We start from the raw sequence: 23,631 nt of genomic DNA, 5'->3' as shown, positions 1-23,631 counted from the left end.
CTCATCATTTTCTTTTATTAAAAAATTCCTAATTAATCCATATTTATTCATGGAACAATTGTAATAAAATGGTATAAACTCAAATTAATTGTAAAAGGATGAAAATACAAGACTTTTAGTTTCACAATCTAATACATAAATTACTTGTACTTCCATGATATTGCAATTATTTTATATTAATGTCATTTTATTGCAATTCTCCCTTTATTTCATCATATTATATGGAATAAAATTACGCAACTCAAATATCAATATGAAATGAAACTGAGAAAAAGTAGCTCATGGCCGTCTTAGCTCAGCTGGTAGAGCGCATGGCTTTTAACCATGTGGTCGTGGGTTCGATTCCCACAGACGGCGATTTTTTAACTTAATTTTATGCCCCTTTGTTCTCTTTCCAGGCATAATAGAAGTGTATGCAAAAGCAACCAATTGAATATGATGTGAATATTCCAGAACATCCCTCAAGCAGATGAGTAATTGCACAAATCTGCATCATATATATATTTTTTTCTAAAGTTTTCTGCTTTCAGATTTAATTTGTATCTTCAAACAAGTCTCTACTTAGCTATTGGTAAACGCAATATGTATGTAATTCAAATAAGTAAAAATTAAACAAAATATTTATATATTGTGTGTTGTGTTTGAACAAAATATTTATATATTGTGTGTTGTGTTACTCAAATGTAAGAGTCTTCTTCTTCTAAGGTTTCAAAAACAAGAGCAAGAACAACAAAGGACTGGTAGAGGGGATTTGCGACGGGAAGAAGTCAGCACAAGGGAAGAAGTGGCAAAGAAGGAAAGGAGGTGCGGTGGTAGTCGCGACAAGGGTAGAGTATGAAGAAGAAGAAGAAGTTGCAGAGGAATGGGGAATGCCGGTGATAGAAGTAGCGCGACGGTAAGTAGGGAAGGTTGGGTGGTGTGCCACTAGGGTGTAGCAGTAGGACAGCCGGAGCTAAGTGGCTAGCAAGACGTTGGGTTTTGGCCATTTTGATCATTTTCTTGAGAAACATGTTGTATTAATTTTTTTTTGCAAAATAAGGTGTCCAACCAAACTTTTGGAATGCATTTAGAGCCAACCCTCTAATTTCTGTGTATTTGTAGTCAAGAGTGAGATAATTATATTTGTACCTTGTAATTATCTTATCATAGTAAAAATAACATAATCGTAGTTTCGGGATAAATCAAGTAAATCCTTGTGTTTTTGGGATATATCATTTTGTGTTTGATTTATCATATTTTAAGTGTATCAATTCCAGATAGATGTATCAATTCGTATCAGTAAATAGATTTTTATTTTTGTTTTTACCAAATGAATTCACTTGTTTGTAAAGCATTTAATGCATGAATTACTTTCATTCATAGTTATAAATCTCGGAAGATTTATGGAAAGGTGTCGTCCAACCATAAGACTTGAATTATGACAGTTTATGAATTTATAGATTAGACTACACCTTTTTATAACATTAAGTCTTTATGAAAGTTTAGTTTGAGAGAGAAGCTAGAGAGCAGAGAGTGAGAAAAGCTAGAGAGTAATATGTTTCTGTATATTATGTTTCTTGATTACAAAGAGTAATGAACTCTCTCTTTATAGAGAGAAGAAAGGTACATTGGATACCAAAAGATCCACTACCACCGAAAGCATAAAGGAAAAGAGAAAGCTATACAATTATATTAAGCTAAAGGTATTCAATGAACAATTATATACTAATTAACAATTAAAGTGGACCCAGGTGGAGGTTGCATGTAGACCTCCTCAAGGAGATGACCATTGAGGAAAGCATTTTTGACATCCATCTGAAAGAGCCCCCAGTGGCGAGCAGTAGCAACAGCAAGTAAACTGGGAACAGATGTAAGCCGAGCAACAGGAGCGAATGTCTCCTCATAAGCAATGCCATATTCTTGGTTGAAACCCTTGGCAACAAGACGAGCTTTGTAGCGTTCAATAGAGCCATCAGAATGTGTTTTGATTTTGTAAACCCATTTGCAGCCAATTGCAGTCTTGCCAGGAGGAAGATCAACAAGATCCCAAGTATGAGCTTTATCCAAGGCATGGAGTTCATCAGTCATAGCTTGCTGCCAAAGAGGATTAGTACAAGCCTCACGATAGGAGGTAGGTTCATAAGTAGAGAAGGCAGCAGATCCAACAATATAATCACGAAGATGGATAGGAGGTTGAGTTACCGGCGTGGTCGACTCGTAGGAGGATCGGTGAGAGGAAGAGCCGGTGGAGAAGGAGGTGTGGTAACAAGAGGTAGACCTTCAGGTAGAGCAGGCTGGACAGGATCAGGGGTGAGCAAGGGCGTCTCGATGGAGGAGGAACCTGTATCAAAATCAGCAGAGAAAAGATCGATAGAAGGATTAGTAAATAGTGCAGTAGTGGAAAGTCCGGGTAAGTGAAAAGAGGATAGCGAGGAAAACATTTGGTGTTCCCAGAAAACGACATGGCGGGAGATACGAAGACGTTTAGAGAGAGGATCCCAACAGCGAAAGCCTTTATGTTCAATGCCATACCCAAGAAAACAACAAAGACGAGAGCGAGGTTCAAGCTTGGTGTGTTCATGGGATTGAAGTAGAACAAAGCAGGCAGAGCCAAAAACCCGGAGATTGGCGTAAGGAGGGGGAGTGCCATGCAGACGTTCAAAGGGAGTTTGATTATGGATGACAGGGGTAGGAGCACAGTTGATAGTGTAAACAGCAGTGAGGGCAGCTTCTCCCCAAAAGTTTTCAGGGCAGGAAGAAGAGAGAAGGAGAGCGCGAGTAGTGTCAAGAATATGCCTATGTTTCCGTTCAGCGCGGCCATTTTGCTGGGATGTGCCAGCACAGGAACGATGAGGCAATGTACCATGATGCTGAAGAAAGGAAAGGAAATCTGAATCCCGATATTCCATAGCAGTGTCAGAGCGAAAAATTTTGATGGTTTTGGAGAATTGGGTGTGGACCATTTGTGCAAAACGATAATCAATGTGTTTAAGTTCAGACCGATTTTTCATGAGAAAAAGCCAAGTAAACCGGGAAAAATCATCAATAAAAACAACAAAATAGCGGGATCCCCCCATAGTAGTAGTAGGGGAGGGCCCCCAAATGTCCGAATGTATAAGATCAAAAGGTGCAAGAGAAACAGAAGTACTTTTATTAAATGATAAAGCAGGTTGTTTGGCAAGTTGACAGGGTATACAATCGAAATTATCGGGAATTACATGACCCAACTGTCCACTAGAAACCAAAGACCTTAAGCGATTAACAGAAATATGCCCTAAGCGACAATGCCAAAGATGAAAGGGAGAGAATGAGGAAGTAGATGTAGGAGCAGCAATCTGAGGAGAGGCAGGAACATGAAGGTGAATGAGTTCATAGAGACGTCCATGCTTACGGCCGATCCCAATAGTCTGCCCTGTCTGAGGGTCCTGTACCAAACAATCAGTAGCAGAAAATGTGACAGTTAGACCAAGTTCACATAATTGACCAATGGAAATAAGGTTTAAGGTAAGAGCAGGGATATGATAAACGTGAGGTATGGATAAAGAAGAGGTGGAAACAGTACCAACATGACGAACAGACATGAGAGAACCATCAGCAGTATGTATTGAGGGAATATGAGGAGATGAAGATAAGGAAGAAAAGATAGTAGAACTGGAGGTCATCTGATTACAACAGGCAGAGTCAAAATACCAAGAAGAGTTACCTGGAATTACAGACAAAGCAGTAGGAGGAGGTGTACCAGATGGGGAGAGAAGCTGTTTGAGCATGGCCTCTACATCTGTTGGAGAAAAGCGAGGGGTAGATGGAGTAGGTGACTCAGAGAACCCTGCAGATGTGGCAGTGTCAGTGTGATGAGACTGATTCCCGGAAGCAGCAGCAGCAGTGTGATGAGACTGATTGCCGGAACGATGAAAGCTTCCCCGGGAAGAGCCACCGCGAGAGGAGTGGCTATTGGAGGATGAGCGAGAAGGATTGCGAAAACAATCCTGTTGCAGATGACCAGGACCAAGTTTGTTGCAGTAGCGGCAGGATCTGACAGGGCAATGGACCAGGAGATGGGTTGAAGGAAGGCCCCGATTCTGACAATAGAGGCAAGCAGTAGTCCGCTGGGGAAATGATGGTCGGGACGGAGGAGTGGCAAGAACGGAGTCCACATGATGAGTTTGAAGAGTACCGAGACGAGTCTCCTCTGATAGCAACTCAGAAATTGCTTGTTCAAGAGTGGGCAATGGATGGCGATGAAGCAGAGAGGCACGTACGGGCTCAAAAGAGGAGGTAAGAGCCATGAGAAATTGCACCAACCTTTGCTGATTGCGATGGAGAGTAAATAAAACGGCATCTTCGGGGTCATGCCATGCTGGTTCGGAAAGAGCAAGCTGATCCCAAACAGAGTACATTTGAGAAAGGAAGTCATTAATGGACTGAGTGGATTCTTGACGCATACGGTGAAGTTGGTTCTGAAGTTGATATTGATGGGCAAGACCAGTAGTCTGGTATCGTTCTTTCAAAAAATCCCAGATGTCTTTCGCAGGAGTAGTTACAGAGTCAAGCTGAAAGCGGCCAAATTGAAGACTGATAGAGGTAATAGAGGTATTACGAAACCAGGTAATGATTTGGTAATTCTTACTGTCCCAGTCCTCAAGTCGGTCTTCATATGTAGCAGTATGAACAGGAATTTCAGTAGTGGCACTGTCTTTTACTGGTTTAGCCACATCCCCGGTGACAATTCGCCAGAGCTTCTTGCCTTTGAGGAAAGAGGACATAGCTTGGGCCCACAGAACATAGTTTGAACCATTTAAAATGACGAAAATGGGATGGGAGGCATCATGACGATCCATAATACTAGTTGAGTAGGGTTAAAGTAATAGAAATAGATCCGTAGGAGCAAAATTAGGTAAAACAGAGTGTACCAGTGAGTTCGGAAGGTCGAAAATAGCAAGGAAAGGTATGCTGGATAGAGATGATGTCAGCAATGATGTCAGCGGCGCACGTTAGCAGAGTGCAGGGAGGAGCACGTTAGCAGGAAGGCAACGGCGCACGTTAGCAGACAGCGCAGGCGCGGCGCACGGTAGCTGGTTTGGCGCACGCGGGTGCACACTAGCAAAGCGGCGCACGGTACGCGTACGGTAGCAGGCGCGGCGTATGGGAGCCGCGGACGTGTGGGCGCGTGTGGGCGCGTGGCGGAAGTGAGCTACAGGAGTTGGCGCGTGTGGGCGCGTGTGAGAGTGGTGGCGGACGTGTTGACGCGCAGAGGCTAAGGGCGGCGCGTGTGGGCGCGTGTTGGCTTTTCTGAGAACGGGCTTGGTGCCGTTGGACTCAGGAGAAAATTTCGAACAGGTTTATGTGCTCTGATACCATGAAAGTTTAGTTTGAGAGAGAAGCTAGAGAGCAGAGAGTGAGAAAAGCTAGAGAGCAATATGTTTCTGTATATTATGTTTCTTGATTACAAAGAGTAATGAACTCTCTCTTTATAGAGAGAAGAAAGGTACATTGGATACCAAAAGATCCACTACCACCGAAAGCATAAAGGAAAAGAGAAAGCTATACAATTATATTAAGCTAAAGGTATTCAATGAACAATTATATACTAATTAACAATTATATTAACACTTTAAAACTCAATTATAAACAGATGCTTGATTTCTCAGTTTCAAAACAAAAGAAACAGAAAATAGTTAATTACCTAAAAGTTCTATTTATAAATGTTATAGTAGGTCTGGTTCTATTTAAGATTTTTTTGAACCAATAAGTCCTATTAAGTAAAACTGAGAATATTATTAATTTTTTCTAATTTTTAAAACTAAGAACATTATTAATTTTGCGTAGTAATGTTCCAGATAATTGTTTCACTAACTAATGGAAAAAAACCGAGTATGAGATTAAACTTTTTTGTTCTTTTATTTATTGGTTTGATTCAACTATCCAATAAAACATAGGATATTAACAGTTTTTTTCAGTTTTAAAATTGAGAACATTATAAGTTTTTTTATTTTTAAAGTTTTTTTCATTTTTTTCCAGTTTTACATATCAATGTTCTATCATCATGTTTCTTTATAGACACAAAACCTTTAGTATTACAAAAAAAAAATAAAATAATAATAAATAATAAATAAAAAAATCAGTTTTTTCAATTTTTTTCAAAAAATAAAATAAAATAAAATAAAATTCGCACATAATTTTTTTTTTATTTAGTTTTTTTAATTTGAAAGTTGATGTTTTAAAGTTTCAAAAATCAAAATAAATGTCAAATCATTATGTTCCTTTATAGATAATCATAAATGATAAACAATCATTATTTGAGACTATTAAAAATTTAATGGGACTTGAAGGTTCAAAAAATCTTAGTTAAGACTTAATAGATTATAAGTTTATAAATTAGAATTTGTGTATAAATATCCCAAAATAATTTTAGAGAAAAATAGAGAATGAGTACATAAAGAAATACAGAGTGAGTTTATTATAGAGTGTTAGGTATATAAGGGTATAAGTATAGTTATGGGTGTGCAAGGTTTGAGGATAGAGTAATATTACAAATTTATTATCATCAACCTAGAAATTATTTAGAAATTAATTTTCACCACACCCCACATGAATCTCATACTTAACAAATTAATTTTCACCACACAATCACCTCTTTCAAAAATTCTAAGTAAATAAGTCTGAGTTACTAGTTTTTTCCTCGAGGATATGAGCCAAAACTTGTAAATTTTTTCCTCCATAGTAAGATATTCTTGTTGTTTTGTGTGTGGATATAAGTCAAACCACTTAAATATTTTTGGAGAAATTATAAAAAAAATCTTAAGGTTTGTGTGTGGATATAAGTCAAACCACTTAAATAGTTTTGAAAAAATTATAAAAAAATCTTAAGATTTGACCTTTGTAATAAAATAAATCTTAAAATTTTAATTTTATCAATTTAAATCATAATCTTTTAATTTATTTTCAATCTAAACTATATATATGTCTATTTTTGTTAAATAAGTTGACAAAAAAAATTGATATTTTAGTCATTAAACTTAATAAAAAATGATAGTTTGGATATTTTATGAACACCTAATTGAGTTTAATAGTTAAAATATTATTTTTCTCATCGATTTTATTTTATTTTTTTATCGATTTTACTTTACATAAATAGGCAAATGATTAAGATTTAAAAAAAATTCAAAAAATTAATCTTTCAATTGTCAAAATTAAAAATTTATTTTATAACAAGATTCAAACCTTAAAAACATTTCTGCAATTTCTACAATCTTTTTTTGTCGTGGTGCGTGCTTGATTTTTATTTTCCATTGATTTACTTTGATAGCATCACCATTTTTAGGATTTGTTTGGAAAGTGGATTGGTTTTTTAATTTTTTAATTTTTTGACTACTTTAATCTAGAATTAAAAAGTCTTGTTTGGAAAGAGATTTTTGACTTTTTTGACTTTTTGTAACAGAAAGAATGTAATGATTATGAATTAAATGGATATTTTGTCTTATTAATTTAAAAAAATATATTTTATCTTTTTGTGACTAAAATAGCCTCAGCCCTAATTCCCAAACAAGCCTTAATTTGATTAGTATTGTCTTTGACACGTCAAGCCTGTATTAAAATAAAATGAAAAAAAAAAAATTACTAAAAGATTTGTGTTTAATAGTAAGAAAATTGAAAGAAATGCATTTATTCATAATATTACTTAAAAATAAAGAAAAAACTAAACTATCATTTCTTATTTTTGATCAAGTGCTTCTCTTCTCATCTGGAAGTGATGCATGGGCCGAAGGAGGCCCAAGTATAACAAACCTCAACTCTTGTCCACTAACAACCTCAAAAGAAAAGAGCATACAGTTGGGCTTTCAAACCTGGTATTTTTTGGAGGCTCAAACTATTGGGGGGTGAAAAAAAAAAACAAAAATTATTAGGGGTTGTTTGTTTGGAAGGATTGGAAGAGAGATTGACTTCATGTCCAATCCACCATGAAGTCTATTATTTGGTTGAGAATTTGTAGGTCGGATTAGGAGTCTTATCGGACTATAAATCCCATATATGTTGAACTATTATGTCCTAAGGAGATGTGAGATATAAATGATGGGATTGGAATAAGGAAATCTTACTTGACCTCGTTTGAGAACATATTATTTTAATAATTTTTTAATTTTTAACTAAAATATGATTTTAAAAATTAATATGTTTATGATGACTTTTTGACTTCTTACGAAAAGATATGCAAAAGATAGAGAGAAAAAAGAATCTTTAACTTTTTTGTATAGATTGTTAATTTTTTGATTTTTTAATAAATTTTTAACTTTTAAACTAAAAAATTGAGTTGCCAAAAGAGGCAACCCCAAAATTTTGAAAAACAACTATTACAATTTTAACCTTAATTAAAATTACTAAAAAATCATCAAACTTTAACAACTACAAACCCTAATTTCTCATGTCACCCACTACCTTTTGCATCCATTTACGTGATGGGAAAGTCTATAACATATTTTGTTAAAAAAATGTACAGTACATAGAAAATCAATGGCTAAGATTGAGCCACATTATTAAGTGACCTGCTAAACAGGTCATTTTTTATAGTTATGAGCCAAAATCATATTTTTTCATAACTATAATCAAATTGATCATAACTTAGGCCAAGTTTGGGAAGTGTAAAAAAAGTCAAAAAGTTACTCAAAAAGTTAAAAAGTTATCACTATTCACCAAAAGTCAAAAATTACGGCTGCACAACTCTCAATCCTAATTTTTCCCTACACACTAATTTATACAATTTTTTAATACACATTTTTTTTTTATAAAAAGTCAAAAAATTAACCCAAACAACCATATTTTTTCTCTCAACTTTTTAATCCAAAAAGATAAAAGTGCACTTATTTAGGACACCCCAAACAACATCATAACCTCATCTCATAATCAACACCATTTTATTCATAACTAATATCACATATTTCATAACTACATCTCATAACAAACATCATTTTGTTCATAACTAATATTACATATTTCATAACCATAATCACATATTTCATAATCACATCTCATAACCAAGCCCTTTGAGTCATAACCAGCATCACATATTTCATAACCAAGATTTTTTTTTTTTCTTTTCCCATAACCAACATCACATTTCTCATAACCACTAGTTACATATCTCATAACTAACACCCTTTTACTCATAACTACACAACTTTGATCATAACCAATATCACATATCTCATAACTATTACTCACATGAATTACAACCACATCTCATAACCAACATTACATATCTCATAACTACTAGTCACATATGTCATAACTAACAACTCTTTTGTTCATAACCACACTACTTTGATCATAACCAATATCTCATATCTCATAACCACTAACATATATAGCATAACCAAATACCCTTCGACACCACTTTGCTCATAACCAAAATCACATATCTTATAATCACTAATCAAATATCTCCTAACCAATATCACATATATCATAACTACTAATAACATATCTCATAACCACACCACTTTGATCATAACCAACATTACATATATCATAATCATTAATCACATATCTCATAACCAAACACCTTTTGACTTATAAGTACACTACTCTGCTTATAACTAAAATCACATATCTAATAATCACTAATCACATTTCTCATAACCTTTACCCACTTATGTCATAACCACATCTCATAACCAACACCATTTGTTTCATAACCAATATCATATATATCATAACCACTAATCACATATCTCATAACCACTATCCACATACAGGGGTGTAAATTTGCACCACGAGTTCGCGGCACACCCCAAGTCCAGTCGCGCGCTGGGTGGGCCCAACAACGCCTGAGCCTAAGCCCAACCTGAGACCCTAGGCAACGTGTTTTAGAGCCTGGCTTGACTCTGGTGTGTTATGAAGTGTGACCCATCTCGTGAGTTTGACTTGAAATTTTTTTTCCCCATCTAGTCCGACCCAACCCCAATGGCTCCCTGCCCCCTATTAGTGCAACAGTCAAAAATTAAAAAAAAAATAAATTGAAATAGTCATATAACCGTTTATTCCACCAATAGCCAATTTTATTTTATTTATATATATATATATATATATAAATTAACCACTCCCTCCCAAGTCCTATAAGTACCACCCCTCACTCATTTTATTTCTCACAAACAAATCTGTCTCTCAAACTCTCATTATTTCTGAACTTTCAACTCTCTCAATTAATTTTGAAATGTCATCCCTAAGTGACAATTGCAATTGATCACCTATCTCTATTTTAGCTTTATTTTTAGTCATAGTATCTTCATGAAATATAATAAAAATAGTAATATACAAACGATATTCTTTTTAAAATATCTATATACATTTATAGACATATATATATATATATATATAATTTAACTAAATTTTAATAAAAAAATATGTTGAAAAAAATTATCTATGACGTGATTTTATTTTATTCTACTAAATAAATTTTCTTCTAAATTTTTTTCCCCAACGTTTCTTTGTTTTTTTTCTCTACTTTATTTTCTTTCCCTTGATTTGTCCTAGTTGTGCCTAAGCTCTCCCTATTTCTTACTCAGACTTCTTTATTTCACAATTGTAGATATCTCTGATGTTTCTTATCGGAAACCACAACACCATTGACTTCATTTTCACAGGCGATAAGCCTGCTCAGTCTCCCTTTCTCATATTCCCTTTCTTCTCGCTCTATTAGCTAATCTTCTCTAACTCTCATTTTCTGTTTCATGGCTTTAAGTTGTTGATTAAATTATTTAGTGATTGTCATTACATTTTGTTTTCTTTGTATTATGAGAGATCCCAATTGGTGATTCTAAGATTTTTAGTGATTTGTTTAGTCATTTTATGATAATTGTTGTGAATCTTTTTTGCTTGATTACAATATTTGTGGTTTATAAAAAATTTGGATATTTTTGCTACATCAATTAGTTGTGTTGTTACGCATTTTGTGTTTGATGTTATGAAATTTTTTGGGTTGGTTATGACATTTGTGAGTTGTAAACATTTTGATTATTTTTATTATGGCAATTAGTAGTGCAGTTACGCATTTTATAGTTGATGTTATTAAATTTTGTAAGTTGGTTATGACATTTGTGGTTTTTAAATTTTTTAAATGTTTTTGTTACACCAATTAGTAGATAGTTACATAATTTTTGGTTAATGTTACGAAATTTGGAAATTAGTTACGACATTTGTGATTTTATATAATTTTAAACAATTTTGTTATGCTAATTTGTGATGGCGTTATGTATTTTGTGTTTTATATTACAAAACTTTGTGACTTGATTATGATATTTGTGGTTTCTAAAATTTTAAATATTTTTATTATGCCAATTAATGGTGTGATTATATATTTTGTAGTTGATGAGTAAAATAGTCTTTTTTTTTTATTAATTTTACTTAATAAAAATAGATGAAGGATTTATATTAAAAAAAAATTAAGTATAAATTGACAAAATTATAAATTAATAATTTATTTTATTATAAGACTCTATTCATAAATGTTTTAATTTTGTTTTTTTATAATAATTATTACATAATTTCGGCCCCATTTTCTCCAAAAATTTGGAACTAACATCCAAATTTTGCCAAAATCAAAATTCCTTTATTAATTGTTTTTGACAAATTCTTAGACCATTTGTTTAGCCCAAATGAGAGAGAGAGAGAGAGAGAGAGAGAGAGAGAGAGAGAGAGAGAGAGAGAGAGAGAGAGAGAGAGAGAGAGAGAGAGAGAGAGAGAGAGAGAGAGAGAGAGAGAGAGAGAGAATTTATGGACTTGGGATGTGCCGCGAGCTCGTGGGCCAAACTTACACCCCTACATGTGAGTAATAGTTATGAGTTATGTGATTAATGGTTATGATATATGTGATGTTGGTTATGAGGCAAATGGTGTTGGTTATGAGATGTGGTTATGACATAAGTGGGTAAAGGTTATGAAATATATAATTAGTGATTATTGGATATGTGATTTTGGTTATGAGCAGAATGATGTAGTTATAAGTCAAAGGGTGTTTGGTTATGAGATACGTGATTAGTAGTTATGAGATATGTAATGTTGGTTATAAGCAAAGTGGTGTGATTATGAGATATGTGATTAGTAGTTATGATATATGTGATGTTGGTTATGAGATATGTGGGTAATGGTTATGAGATATTTAATTAGTGATTATAAGATATGTGATTTTAGTTATGAGCAAAGTGGTGTCAAAGGTGTTTGGTTATGTTATATATGTTAGTGGTTATGAGATATGAGATATTGATTATGATCAAAGTGGTATAGTTATGAGTAAAAAGGCTTTTAGTTGTGAGATATATGACTAGTGGTTATGAGATATGTGAGGTTGGTTATGACTCAAAAGGGTTGGTTATAAGATGTGACTATGATTCATGTGAGTAATAGTTATAAGATATGTGATTAATGGTTATGAGATATGTGATTAATGGTTATGAGATATGTGATATTGGTTATGAACAAAGTGGTGTGGTTATGAGACTAATGATGTTAGTTATGAGATATGTGACTAGTGGTTATGAGATATGTGATGTTGGTTATGAAAAAAGGTGTTGGTTATGAGATATGTAACTAGTGGTTATGAGATATGTGATGTTGGTTATGAGATATGTGACTAGTGGTTATGAGTTATGTAATGTTGGGACCCCTGGACCCCTCTAATTTCCTTTGTTCTCTTTTTGGTAACCAGTTACAGCGGTTGCCAATTCAAAATTAAATTATTAAAATAATTTAGTTATGTGGTAGTTATGAGATAATATGGTATGTATGAATAACTAAATATAACTAAGTTATGAGTTAATGTGATAATGGTTATGATCTATATAATATTAGTTATAATATAAAATCATATATCCTTATAACTGATGTATGGTATATCCAAATGTACCATAGCATCACCCGTACGTGACCTCCACTATAGCCATCTGTCGCTACCTACCTACACCGTCGCTCCAACCCCTTCTTCCTTCCCAACTACCACAACCACCTTATTTTCTTCTCTCCTTCCATAACTTACCTCCTACAACCAGAAATTCTCTCTCTCTCTCTCTCTCTCTGGTAGGGCGGCTGGGGAAGAGATCACACTGGCAGAAGGAGATCGTGGCTCCGGTAGTGACTGAGAAGAGAGATAAAGATTATGAGTGGGGGTCACGAAAACGGCTTTGGCTAGGGGTTGCGTAAATGACTATAGAGTGGGGGTGATAGCAACAAGATGGCTGTGTAGGTGTTGGTTGTGGCAGCTGGAGGGCTACGAAGGTGGTAGTCGTGGTTGCGGTAATGGAAGGTTGCAAGGCTGTGGTTAGAGATGGAGGTGCAGGTAGAAGAGTTAGAGTTTAAAGGTTGTGGTTGCTGGAGGTCATGGTTGAAGTGTGGTAGAGTTACGGTTTGTTAGGTTGGGGGTGTAAGGATGAAGGTTATGATGGGTATTATAGGGTGTGTTTGGTTTGTATTTTGAAATAAATTTTCAAAACAAAAAAATTTGGGAAGAGAGTTTGGACTTTTTGGGAAAATGATTAAAAGTTGACTTTTTGACTTTTTTTTTTTGGTTTTTTGATTTTTTTTTTTTTTTTTGTAAGAGAGGAAGTGGGTTAAAAGCTGAGAAGTGACTTTTAACCCATTTCCCAAAATAGGCAGTTTGTTTGATTGCATATTTTGAAAATAGTTTTGGAGTTTGGAAGTTTAGAATAATTTGATATTTTGTTGTAATTAAGTTGATGTGTATGAGAGAAAATGTGACTGAGAATGAGAGAAGATAGAGAAAAAGTAATTGATTAATGTATAAGAGAGATAAATTGACTTTAGAATTTTTTTTCAAAAAATTTAAACCGAACAAAATTTTAAATTTTTTTCTTAAAAATTGTATCTTGAGATACAAACTAAACAAACTCATTGTGTTTGTAAAGAGAGAATTGGATTTTTGTGTGGTGTGTAATAAAAAATTGAAAGGAGAAATTTTTTTGTCGTGTAAGTAGAATTTTCCCGTAGAATCCCATGTGATTAAGTAGTAAAATGACACATTTACCCTCGAAGTATTTGATTTCATTTTGTATTTAGTAAAATAAAACCAAATATAAAAATCTCATTTAAAAAATAAAATAAAATAAATTTACTTAATTTTTATGGATGTTTGTTTATTTAATTTTTTAAATAAATTTTTATAGATGTTCTATTAATTTTTTATTTTAAATTTTGTTGTATTTTATTTAATTTCATTATTTTTTAAAAATAAATTTATTTAAATTTTTATTTTTAAAATAAAATAAATTTTTATTGATTTTTTATTTACTTAATTAAAAAAATTAATTTATTTAATTTTTAAAAATAAAATAAAATACTTTTTTATTTAATCTAGTAAAAAAATCAAAATATTAAAGACATATTTAGAATTGCTATTACTGAGTAAACAATTAAAAATGTTAAAATAGTCTATTGAACATTTATTCTTATTCATAATATTTCAATTAAACATTAGATTTAGAGGTTGTTTGGGGTGTCCTAAATACGTGCATTTTTTTTGTCTTTTTGGACTAAAAAATTAAGAAAAAAATATGAATGTTTGGGTTAACTTTTTAGCTTTTTATGAAAAAATGTGTATTAAAAAATTGTATAAATTATTGTGTAGGGAAAATTAGGATTAGAAATTGTGCCGCCGTAATTTTTGACTTTTGGTGAATAGTGATAATTTTTAACTTTTTGAGTAACTTTTTGACTTTTTGACTTTTTGTCAACTTGCCAAACTTGGCCTTAATATGATAATCATTTTCATACATCTAATTTCATGAAAAAATAAATATGAGATATATATCATTTCCAACCGAATAGTTCAAGAACTATTTATACTGGGATTAATAGTCTGATAGATTACAATTCCTCTTATCCAATTCATTTAAACAAACATGATCTTAATATATATATATATATATATTTCTCTTCAATATTAATGTTATGAGGTATTTTGTATTTACGGTATATTTAGGGATTGTTTGGGATGTTCTAAATAAGTGTACTTTTTGTCTTTTTGGACTAAAAAGTTGAGAAAAAAATATGGATGTTTGGGTTAATTTTTTGACTTTTTATGAAAAAATGTGTATTAAAAAATTGTATAAATAAGTGTGTAGGAGAAGATAGTGTAGTAGGCCGTAGGATTGGTGGGTGAGTAGATGGGAAAATATTGCCTCATTTTCGGGTTTTGATTGGACGATGTTGTTCTGCCTGTGGGGGCCCACCACGAGTCCTGTTTTTCTAATCAAAATCGTTTAATGTTTAAAACTCGTCGAGTACTATTTGCTTGTAAAAAATTACGTTGATTGGATATCGATAGCTATCTGATCATGTTAGTTTTTTTTGTCAACTGTTAACTATAATACCATCCATGTTTTTATACAAAGCTGATTTGATCATATAATTAGCGATATCCGATAGATATGATTTTTTACAGGCATATAGTACTAAACGAGTTCTAAATATTGAACGGTTCAGATTATCAAAACGGGATCCATGGTAGGCCCCATGGGCCCAACTTTACCATCCAATTTAGTGAATGTACACATGTAATATTTTTTTTTTCACTGCAGTTGATTTGACGTTAGTACGTTGATGGGCCAAAAAATTAATTTGTATTTTAATATTTCTATATTAAATTTTTTTTTATAAATAGTAATTACTTTTTAACTTTTTTAATAACTTTTTAACTTTTTAATTTTTTTTTTAAGTTGTCAAACCAATCCTTAAAGTACTAAAAAGTGCCTTCGACGGAAGTAGCGGGTCGAGGCCCAAACCCAAAAATTTGCCCATTGTTCTTATAATCCTTTACAATCCTATTTCGTAGCTCGAAAGGTCAAGGGTCGAAAGGCCCGAATTTTGATCATTCTTTGCACACCCACCTTTTCTTCTTTGTACACAGGTAATTCTTACCAAACTCAGACATTCGTTTCCAAGAAAAAAAAAAGAAGAAAAACAAGAACATAGTATAGAGAGTGAGAGAGAGGACGCCGATCAAGGTTGTGTGTGCGAAAGGGTGTCACCAACGAAGCTGCTGCCGCTTCTACTAGTACCGCCGACGAGGCTGCTGCCGCTGTGTGTGCGAAAGGTGCCGCCGCCGCTGCATGTGTGTGCCGAAAGGTGAGTGAAATAAAAATTAATGTGGTATGATCTTGATGTTAAACTAGTAGGAAACATTGAGCAATCACCCACCGAATCTTGATGTTAAACTAGTAGGAAACATTGCTCAATCCATGTGCGTGCCGAATTTTGACCTTTTCCCACCTTTTGCACACCCACCTTTTCCCACCTTTTGTCAAACTATAAATCCATATGTTCTGTTAAACTGGTAGGAAATGGGTTATTTTTTGTTGATGAAAAAAAATGTTGTATTGATGAAATCTACTGCTGTACAGAATTAAAAAGGAACATTAATTCAAGATGTTGATGAAATCTGCTGCTGCTGTACAAAACATGTTAAGGAACATTATTGTTGATGAAAAATATGTTCTGTTGATGAAATCTGGTGCTATTAAGGAACATTGTTGTTGATGAAAATTTAAAAGGAACTTCATGAAAATTTAACAAGATTAACAAAATTCACATTGTTGTTGTTATGAAATATATTGTTACAAAATTCAATGATATGTTATAAACACCATAATTCACTGCACAAAATTATAAACACCATAACTCATTGTATAAATTAATTCAATGAACAGATTCATAAGTTCCTTGTTATGAACTACAATTCAATGGCTTCATCTTGTTATACTTTAATGCTCATAACAAGGTATTTTTATATAGATTGTCATTTTGGCAGTGGTCCACTTACTTGAAAGTATGTTTTCTATAATCAGGTTCCATTGAAGGGCACTCCGCATCAAGTCACTTACTTTGTTGAGAAGAATCTGTACCCACTTTGAAGTTACAATGGATATTGATTCAATGAATAATTCATTCAATGTGAGTGAGGAAGTTGAAGAACAAGATAACAATGTTGAATTTAATAAGAGTGGTGAAGTTGAAGAACCGAAGAAGAGGATGTGTTTTATCTCCAAGCAAGAAGTACACACATTTTATGCAAAATATGCGAAACAACTTGGATTTGCTATATCTTATAGAACACAAAATGTAACGAGGGATGGGGAAGTAAAGTACTTTGGAATTGAATGTACTCGGGCGCGGAATAGAACAAAAAAATCAAAAGTAAATCCCCTCGAACCATCTTTGTCATCAAAAATAGATTGTAAAGCAAGGGTTAGAGCCACTCTACAAAAAGATGGAAGATATAAGTTAACCACGGTTGTGCTTGAGCACACTCATGATTTTATTCCGAGTGACTCACGGCATTTTCCAATGAATAAGAGGATTCTTACTCCGGTGAAGAGGAGACTAGAAGTTAACGATGCAGCAGGGATTGGGGTGGCTAGGAATTTTCATTCCATAGTTGTTGAAGCGGGGGGATATGAGGCATTAACGTTTGATGAACAAGATGCAAGGAATTATATTCAAAATGCTAGAAGATTGAGACTTGGGGTAGGCGACGCTGAATCAGTTACATTTTATTTTAATAAAATGCAACAACAAAATTCGAACTTCTATTTGGCAATTGACCTTGATGAAGATGGTCGCATGCGAAACTTGTTTTGGGCGGATGCAAGGAGTAGGGCGGCTTATAAAGCATTTGGGGATGTTGTCTCTTTTGACACAACCTATTTGACAAACAAATATGATATGCCGTTTGCTCCGTTTGTAGGAGTTAATCACCACGGTCAGTCAATTTTGTTTGGTTGTGGGTTGTTAAGTAATGAGAACACGGAGACATTTGTTTGGCTTTTCAAAGAATGGTTAAGTTGTATGTCAGATGCGCCTCCAAAAGCGATAATAACTGACCAGTGCAGAGCTATGCAAAATGCCATAGAAATTGTCTTCCCACAGGCTTGGCATCGTTGGTGTTTATGGCATATTATGAAGAAAATTCCGGAGAAATTGCGAGGATATTCGCAATATGAGTCCATCAAGGTTGCTTTGAGTAATGCAGTTTATGATTCATTCACAAAAGATGAATTTCAGGAATACTGGGAAGCAATGATTGAAAATTTCAATTTGAATGATAACGAGTGGTTGAGGGTGTTATACCATGAGCGACATAGGTGGATTCCTGCCTATGTTAGAGACATATTTTGGGCTGGCATGTCAACTACACAACGAAGTGAGAGTATGAATGCATTCTTTGATGGATATGTGAACTCCAAGACAACCTTAAAGCAATTTGTTGAGCAGTATGACAATGCGTTAAGAAGTAAGGTAGAGAAGGAGACAAATGCAGATTTTAAGTCTCGTAACAAATCGTATGATTGCTTAACGGTGTATCGTTTGGAGAAGCAATTTCGTGCAGCTTACACTAATTCAAAATTTAAAGAAGTTCAACTAGAAATGAAGCGTCTAGTGTATTGTCGTGCAAATCTTATCAAAGAGGAGGGCGCAATTTGTACCTATCATGTGAGGGAGGCTGTTGTTGTGGGTGAGGGGATGAAGAAAGTGGAATTTGTTATGTATTTTAATTCAACTGAATGTGAGCTCCAATGTATGTGTCGGTTGTTTGAGTTTAGAGGTATTATGTGTGCCCATTCACTTTGTGTGCTCATTGAGAGATCCATATATGAGGTGCCAAATAAATACATTGTTTCGAGGTGGAGAAAAGACTTGGAAAGAGGCTACACATGCATTCCAACCACATATACTAACTTTGGCTCTTCTCTACATCCAAAGTTGCATGATAACTATCACAACACGTTGGATGAGATTCTAGAACTTGCTACCAATGATGATGGTAAACACAAAGTGATTCAACTTGGGTTGATGAAAATCAAGGATGAAGTGAGAACAGTTCAATCAAGTAGTGCGAGTAATGTGCCATGTACTAGTACTTTACCACCTTCGAGTACTACTTTACCACCTTCCCATACTTCACCAAAAAGTCCGCTTCGTATCAATACTAGAAAAGAAAGCATGACTCGCAAGGTGCTCAGTCCTTTGGTTGCTCGAAGAAGAGGTCGTCCATGTACGAAACGGAAGGTTAGCAAGGTTGATGCAATAGTGAATCGGTTGAAGGGAAAAAATAAGAAGGATAATCCGGTACATTTTTCATTCCGCACTACATCATATATAGCCAAATTTGTTAAACTTCAAATATTCATCAATGAACTTGTGCTATAGGGTCAAAAGGTGCGTCAAGGTGAACCTCGTAAGTTAAGCTTTCCTTGTACGGGAGGCGTGCAACACACTATGTATGAATCGGTACGCGTTAAATATAAAAGTTGTTTGGTGTTAACATTTTTGGCTTTTAATTTTATTGCTTGAAATTACTAATTCATTTGTGTTACTATTTCATTATTAGGTGCCGCCAAATGAACCTTACTATTATCCTTCTATGGATGCCATAGTAGACAGTATGTATGTACCGGTATGTGTTGAACGGACTTAATATATTGGACTTTGTTTGTTATCGGTTGATATTGGTAAATATGTTTGTGGATTTTTTTTTAATATTTACTTTATTTTTACAGGCACCAGTTAGTTCAATTGGGGATGACATTGGAAGCACATCTCATACTCAAGCTGGAATGCTCAACAATATTACCAGTCAAAGTTCGATAGTACCATCAAATTTTGTTGACTTGAACATCGACGGGGATCCATTTTTTTTTAGTTTCGAAGTGGTAATTGTAACCTATGTATGTTGACTGAAAGAGTATGACTGACTTTGTATGTTCAGTGAATTTGTTGAATTTCAGCTGTTGAACATGGACCATTAATGAGTGAACTTGGAAATTTTGAACCTGTGTATGTTGTTCTGGTTGGTTGCATTATTCAATAGAGTTACTCTGCTGCTGTTGATATGTTGTTTTGATGGAATGTGTTAGGGTGATTATTTGTGTGTCCATTAGTTGCTTTATGCCTCCTGATGCTGCTGTAGCTGGTGGAGTGAAGCTGCTGATTATTTGTGTTAGGGTGATTATTCAATAGAGTTGCTTTGTCAATGAAGTTCTATTTTGCTGATCAAAAAAGAAGTCTTTCTATTCTGCTGTAGCAAATTTACTTTGTCAACCCGGCACATGGTGTTAATTTTTTATGTCAATTCATGGATGAGTCCATTCTGACCTGTACAGGAGTTGGCTTACATTTTATATCAATCGGCAATTGTATCCATATCCACAGGAACAACAGCAGCGAACTGTTCATTTTGCATCAATTGTTCATTTTGCATCATTGTTCTTTGCTGCACTTCAATGGTTGGCCATGGGCTGCAACCATATGGGTTGTTTACTCGAAGTTCAATGAAGTTCAAACAAACAAACAAGTTCAAACAAACAAACAAGTTCTTTCATTCATCTGCCCATCCATTCATACCTGTTATGTTCAAACAAGCAAACAATTTCATTCATTCATTCATACACAGATTATTCGAGTACCTGTTATGTTCAAACAAACAAGTTCATTCATTCATTCATGTGTTACACAGATTATTGGAGTACCTGTTATGTTCAAACAATAGACCAAATTTTGTATTAAATATTAGACACTGTTAACAGAGTCTACATTCATTCAACCAACAAAATTAAAATACATTCATACAAATTGTGGACACTGTTATGTCCATTAGGTCATTCCTTCATACAATAAATTAAAATACAATTAATTAAAATACATTCATATTAGACACTGTTATGTCCATCAGGTCATTCCTTCTCCTTAGATCATTAATTTCTGCAGTACTTGAATCTGTCTGAGGTCCAGCATTGGCACGAATTGTGGACGTAACGTCATCGTCGTCATCATCTATATAAACAAAATCTTTTTCTTTTACATGGCAGGCCGCAATATGTGCTAGATCACCTTCAAAAATAATTAGAATCCTGATTCATGAAAAACAAAAAGTCGTCAGAAAGTCTGCTCAAGTTAGAAAAATATGATATGATAAATAACAGAGAAAAGTTAGCAGAAAAAGACAGAACAACAACTCTCAAAAAACAACAAAGCCACAAAGATGGTCCACTTACACAATGACATTAACACTCTATTTGGATGCAGTGACTTGATGAGAAATGATAAGAAAAGAAATAATGACAAAGTGAACTCTTTTCATGTTTGGTTTATAACTGAAATGAGGGGTCATGAGAAATGGGGATAGAGAACTATCTTATTTAGTGCAACTCCAAGACAAGAGGCAAAATAAGCATTCTAGGCATTTTTGCTAGTGAAGCTCCATTTTGTGTCTTCAATAGGCTCTCTCTATCACAAGAGGCATTTTGCCTATTTTTAATTTCACTCTCCACATGTAGCTAGTTTCTAATGCTAAGCAAATGTGTATTCCCACCATTATGTTGCTTGCTGTTATCTACTCCTTTGCTCTAGACATCAATCTCACAACACAAGTCTTGTTTTATTTTATTTTTATTACACGACTTAAATTTGATAAATGGAGGTTGCTAGTCTTATGCAATAGACAAATTTAGAAATGTCCCCTCAAACTTTGTGCAAAGTAATTTATTTATTTATTAAAAGATATTACTGTTTTGCAAATATCACATCGACAACTACATCACAAATAAGAACTTATGTGTCATGCCATGAAAAAAATATTATTTTTTATGTTGCATATATATCATTTTTTTTATGCACAACTAGGCAAAATGCATAGTAGTATTGGAGTTGCTTAGCTCATTTCATTTTTCACCAAAAGTGGTGAGATTTGCTGGGAAACAAGTTGATTAGTTATAAAATATTTATATTACCAAGATTTACCCTTAAATTACAAAAGGAATAAAAAAAAATCTCAGTCATATCATGTCCCTCTTTCATATGTTTTGCTTTATTACCCATCCAACTATGATAGTGAAAAAATACAATCATTTCTCTTCTTTTTCTCACCTTACTACCCAAATTCTCTATATGGTTTGCAACAAGTCAAATACTAAGAAAAAAGGATTGCTTCTATCCTACAACTAATCAAAACAAAAGACAGCCCTTAGACAAGATTTCCATAACCAACAATTGAATTGAATAGTTCAAGAATTCTCAAGCAGTTTTTAGTTCAAGGAAATCTTGAATCATCATTCCCAAATCAATTCTCAAGCAGTTTTTAGTCTTCACTAAAATTAGAAAAAGATGCTAAATCAATTCTCAAGCAGTTTTCTTCAATGGCAAGCCTCCAAATTCAAGAATAACTACAAAAATTTCCTTTTATTTTTCTATTATAGCTGACCTTCCTTCAAATTGGGTATTAATGACTTAGGAAATGGTAACATGAATTCACATGAATTCACTCTATTTTTAGTCTTCACTCTAACTCAACAGGACATAGTCTTCATGAAGTGGAGATGGTTACATGAATTCATTTTCCTCCAATTGCCTCCACTGGAGAGGCCATTTTCATAAATTGGAGGAATAACTCAACTCAGTCAGATTTAGTTCAAGGAATATAACCATTTTTGATACAGTAGTTAGTGAAAACGAGGATTATACTATTTTTGATACAGTATTATAACTAACAGAGAACAAGAGTATGAAATTCATGTTCAACAGCTGAAATTCATAGGCCCCAAATTCTGAAATTCATGTTAGTGAAAATGAGGATTATACTATTTTTGAAATTCATGTTCAACAGCTGTTCTAACAGAATTTCCAGGTTTGATTATACTATTTTTGAAACGAGGATTATCCTTTTGAACCTGTGTATGTTGTATGAATTTCAGAATTTCCATTACTTTGGCTTTTTGAAATTCATGTTTGTCAATTTTTGAAATTATAAAAACGCAATAGGTAACCAACACAGAACAAGAGTGGTAGAAGCGGAACCTCCTGAACAAATTAAAGCCAAATCGCAAACCCTAACACAGATTGCATCAAAAATCCAACCCCAAACACTCCCAATCGACTCTGTTCTAAAAAAATTGAAACCAAATGTAAAACCCTAGCTTTGCGATTTTTAATTTGTACCTCAGATTCGTCCTCCGTCCTCCATCGTCGTTCTTTGTTCGTCCTCCATCCTCCCCGTCGTCGTTCGTCCACCGTCTCCTCGTCCATCGTCCCCCGTCGCGTCTTCCTTCGTACTCCTTGAAGGCCAGAGTGAAGAGATAGAGAGGAGAGACGGATAATATCGAGAGGAGAGGGAAGATATCGAGAGACGGATGGATGATTTCTTTCTGATTTCTTTCGAGCTATGAAGAAAAGAAAAATGGAGTTGTTTTCATTGCCAAACGGAGAGGGGAGACGAGATGAAAAAGCGAGAGGAGAGAGAAATTTCTAATTTCGAGCCTTTCGAGCCCTTCAATTTTCGAGCTACGGACCAATTTTGAATCCCTTATTGTATATAATGAATTTTAATATTTTCTCTGCGTTGACGTAGGTAGGTATCTCACCGAACTTTGCAGATCCTATGTTTTGTGCATGCACTTATTTCTTAGTTATTATTTTATTGTGTGATTGAAACCATGATCTTGTTCAATAACTAAGAACACAAAATAAATTACAAAATGATTCATAAAAAATATAATGAAAGTTTGGGATTAAACCCACCTATGGAGGGGTCCATATTAAATAAAGGGTGATGATTGAGACCCCCTCCAATCACCACCCCCACCACCCCCACACACACGT

General features: G+C 34.0%; 1 protein-coding gene and 1 non-coding gene across 2 annotated transcripts; both read left to right on the top strand.

Moving 5' to 3' along the window:
* The first annotated feature begins 284 nt into the window (after positions 1-284).
* TRNAK-UUU (transfer RNA lysine (anticodon UUU)) lies at positions 285-357 on the top strand. Its single transcript has one exon. It is a non-coding gene; the product is annotated as a tRNA-Lys (tRNA).
* Positions 358-16,899: 16,542 nt separating this feature from the next.
* On the top strand, positions 16,900-20,313 carry LOC145821636 (protein FAR1-RELATED SEQUENCE 6-like). The gene is made up of 6 exons (XM_082918176.1): positions 16,900-19,107; positions 19,189-19,269; positions 19,370-19,435; positions 19,539-19,620; positions 19,767-19,828; positions 20,191-20,313. The coding sequence occupies exons 1-6, from the start codon at positions 16,900-16,902 to the stop codon at positions 20,311-20,313; spliced, it is 2,622 nt and encodes an 873-aa protein (XP_082774302.1).
* The last annotated feature ends 3,318 nt before the right edge of the window (positions 20,314-23,631 follow it).

This window comes from Camellia sinensis, chromosome 3 (genome assembly GCF_055761805.1).
Source record: "Camellia sinensis isolate YWXY chromosome 3, ASM5576180v1, whole genome shotgun sequence".
NCBI lineage: Eukaryota > Viridiplantae > Streptophyta > Magnoliopsida > Ericales > Theaceae > Camellia > Camellia sinensis.
The sequence above is the reverse complement of the archived record's forward strand: the minus strand, read 5'-3'. Positions and strand labels throughout refer to the sequence as shown.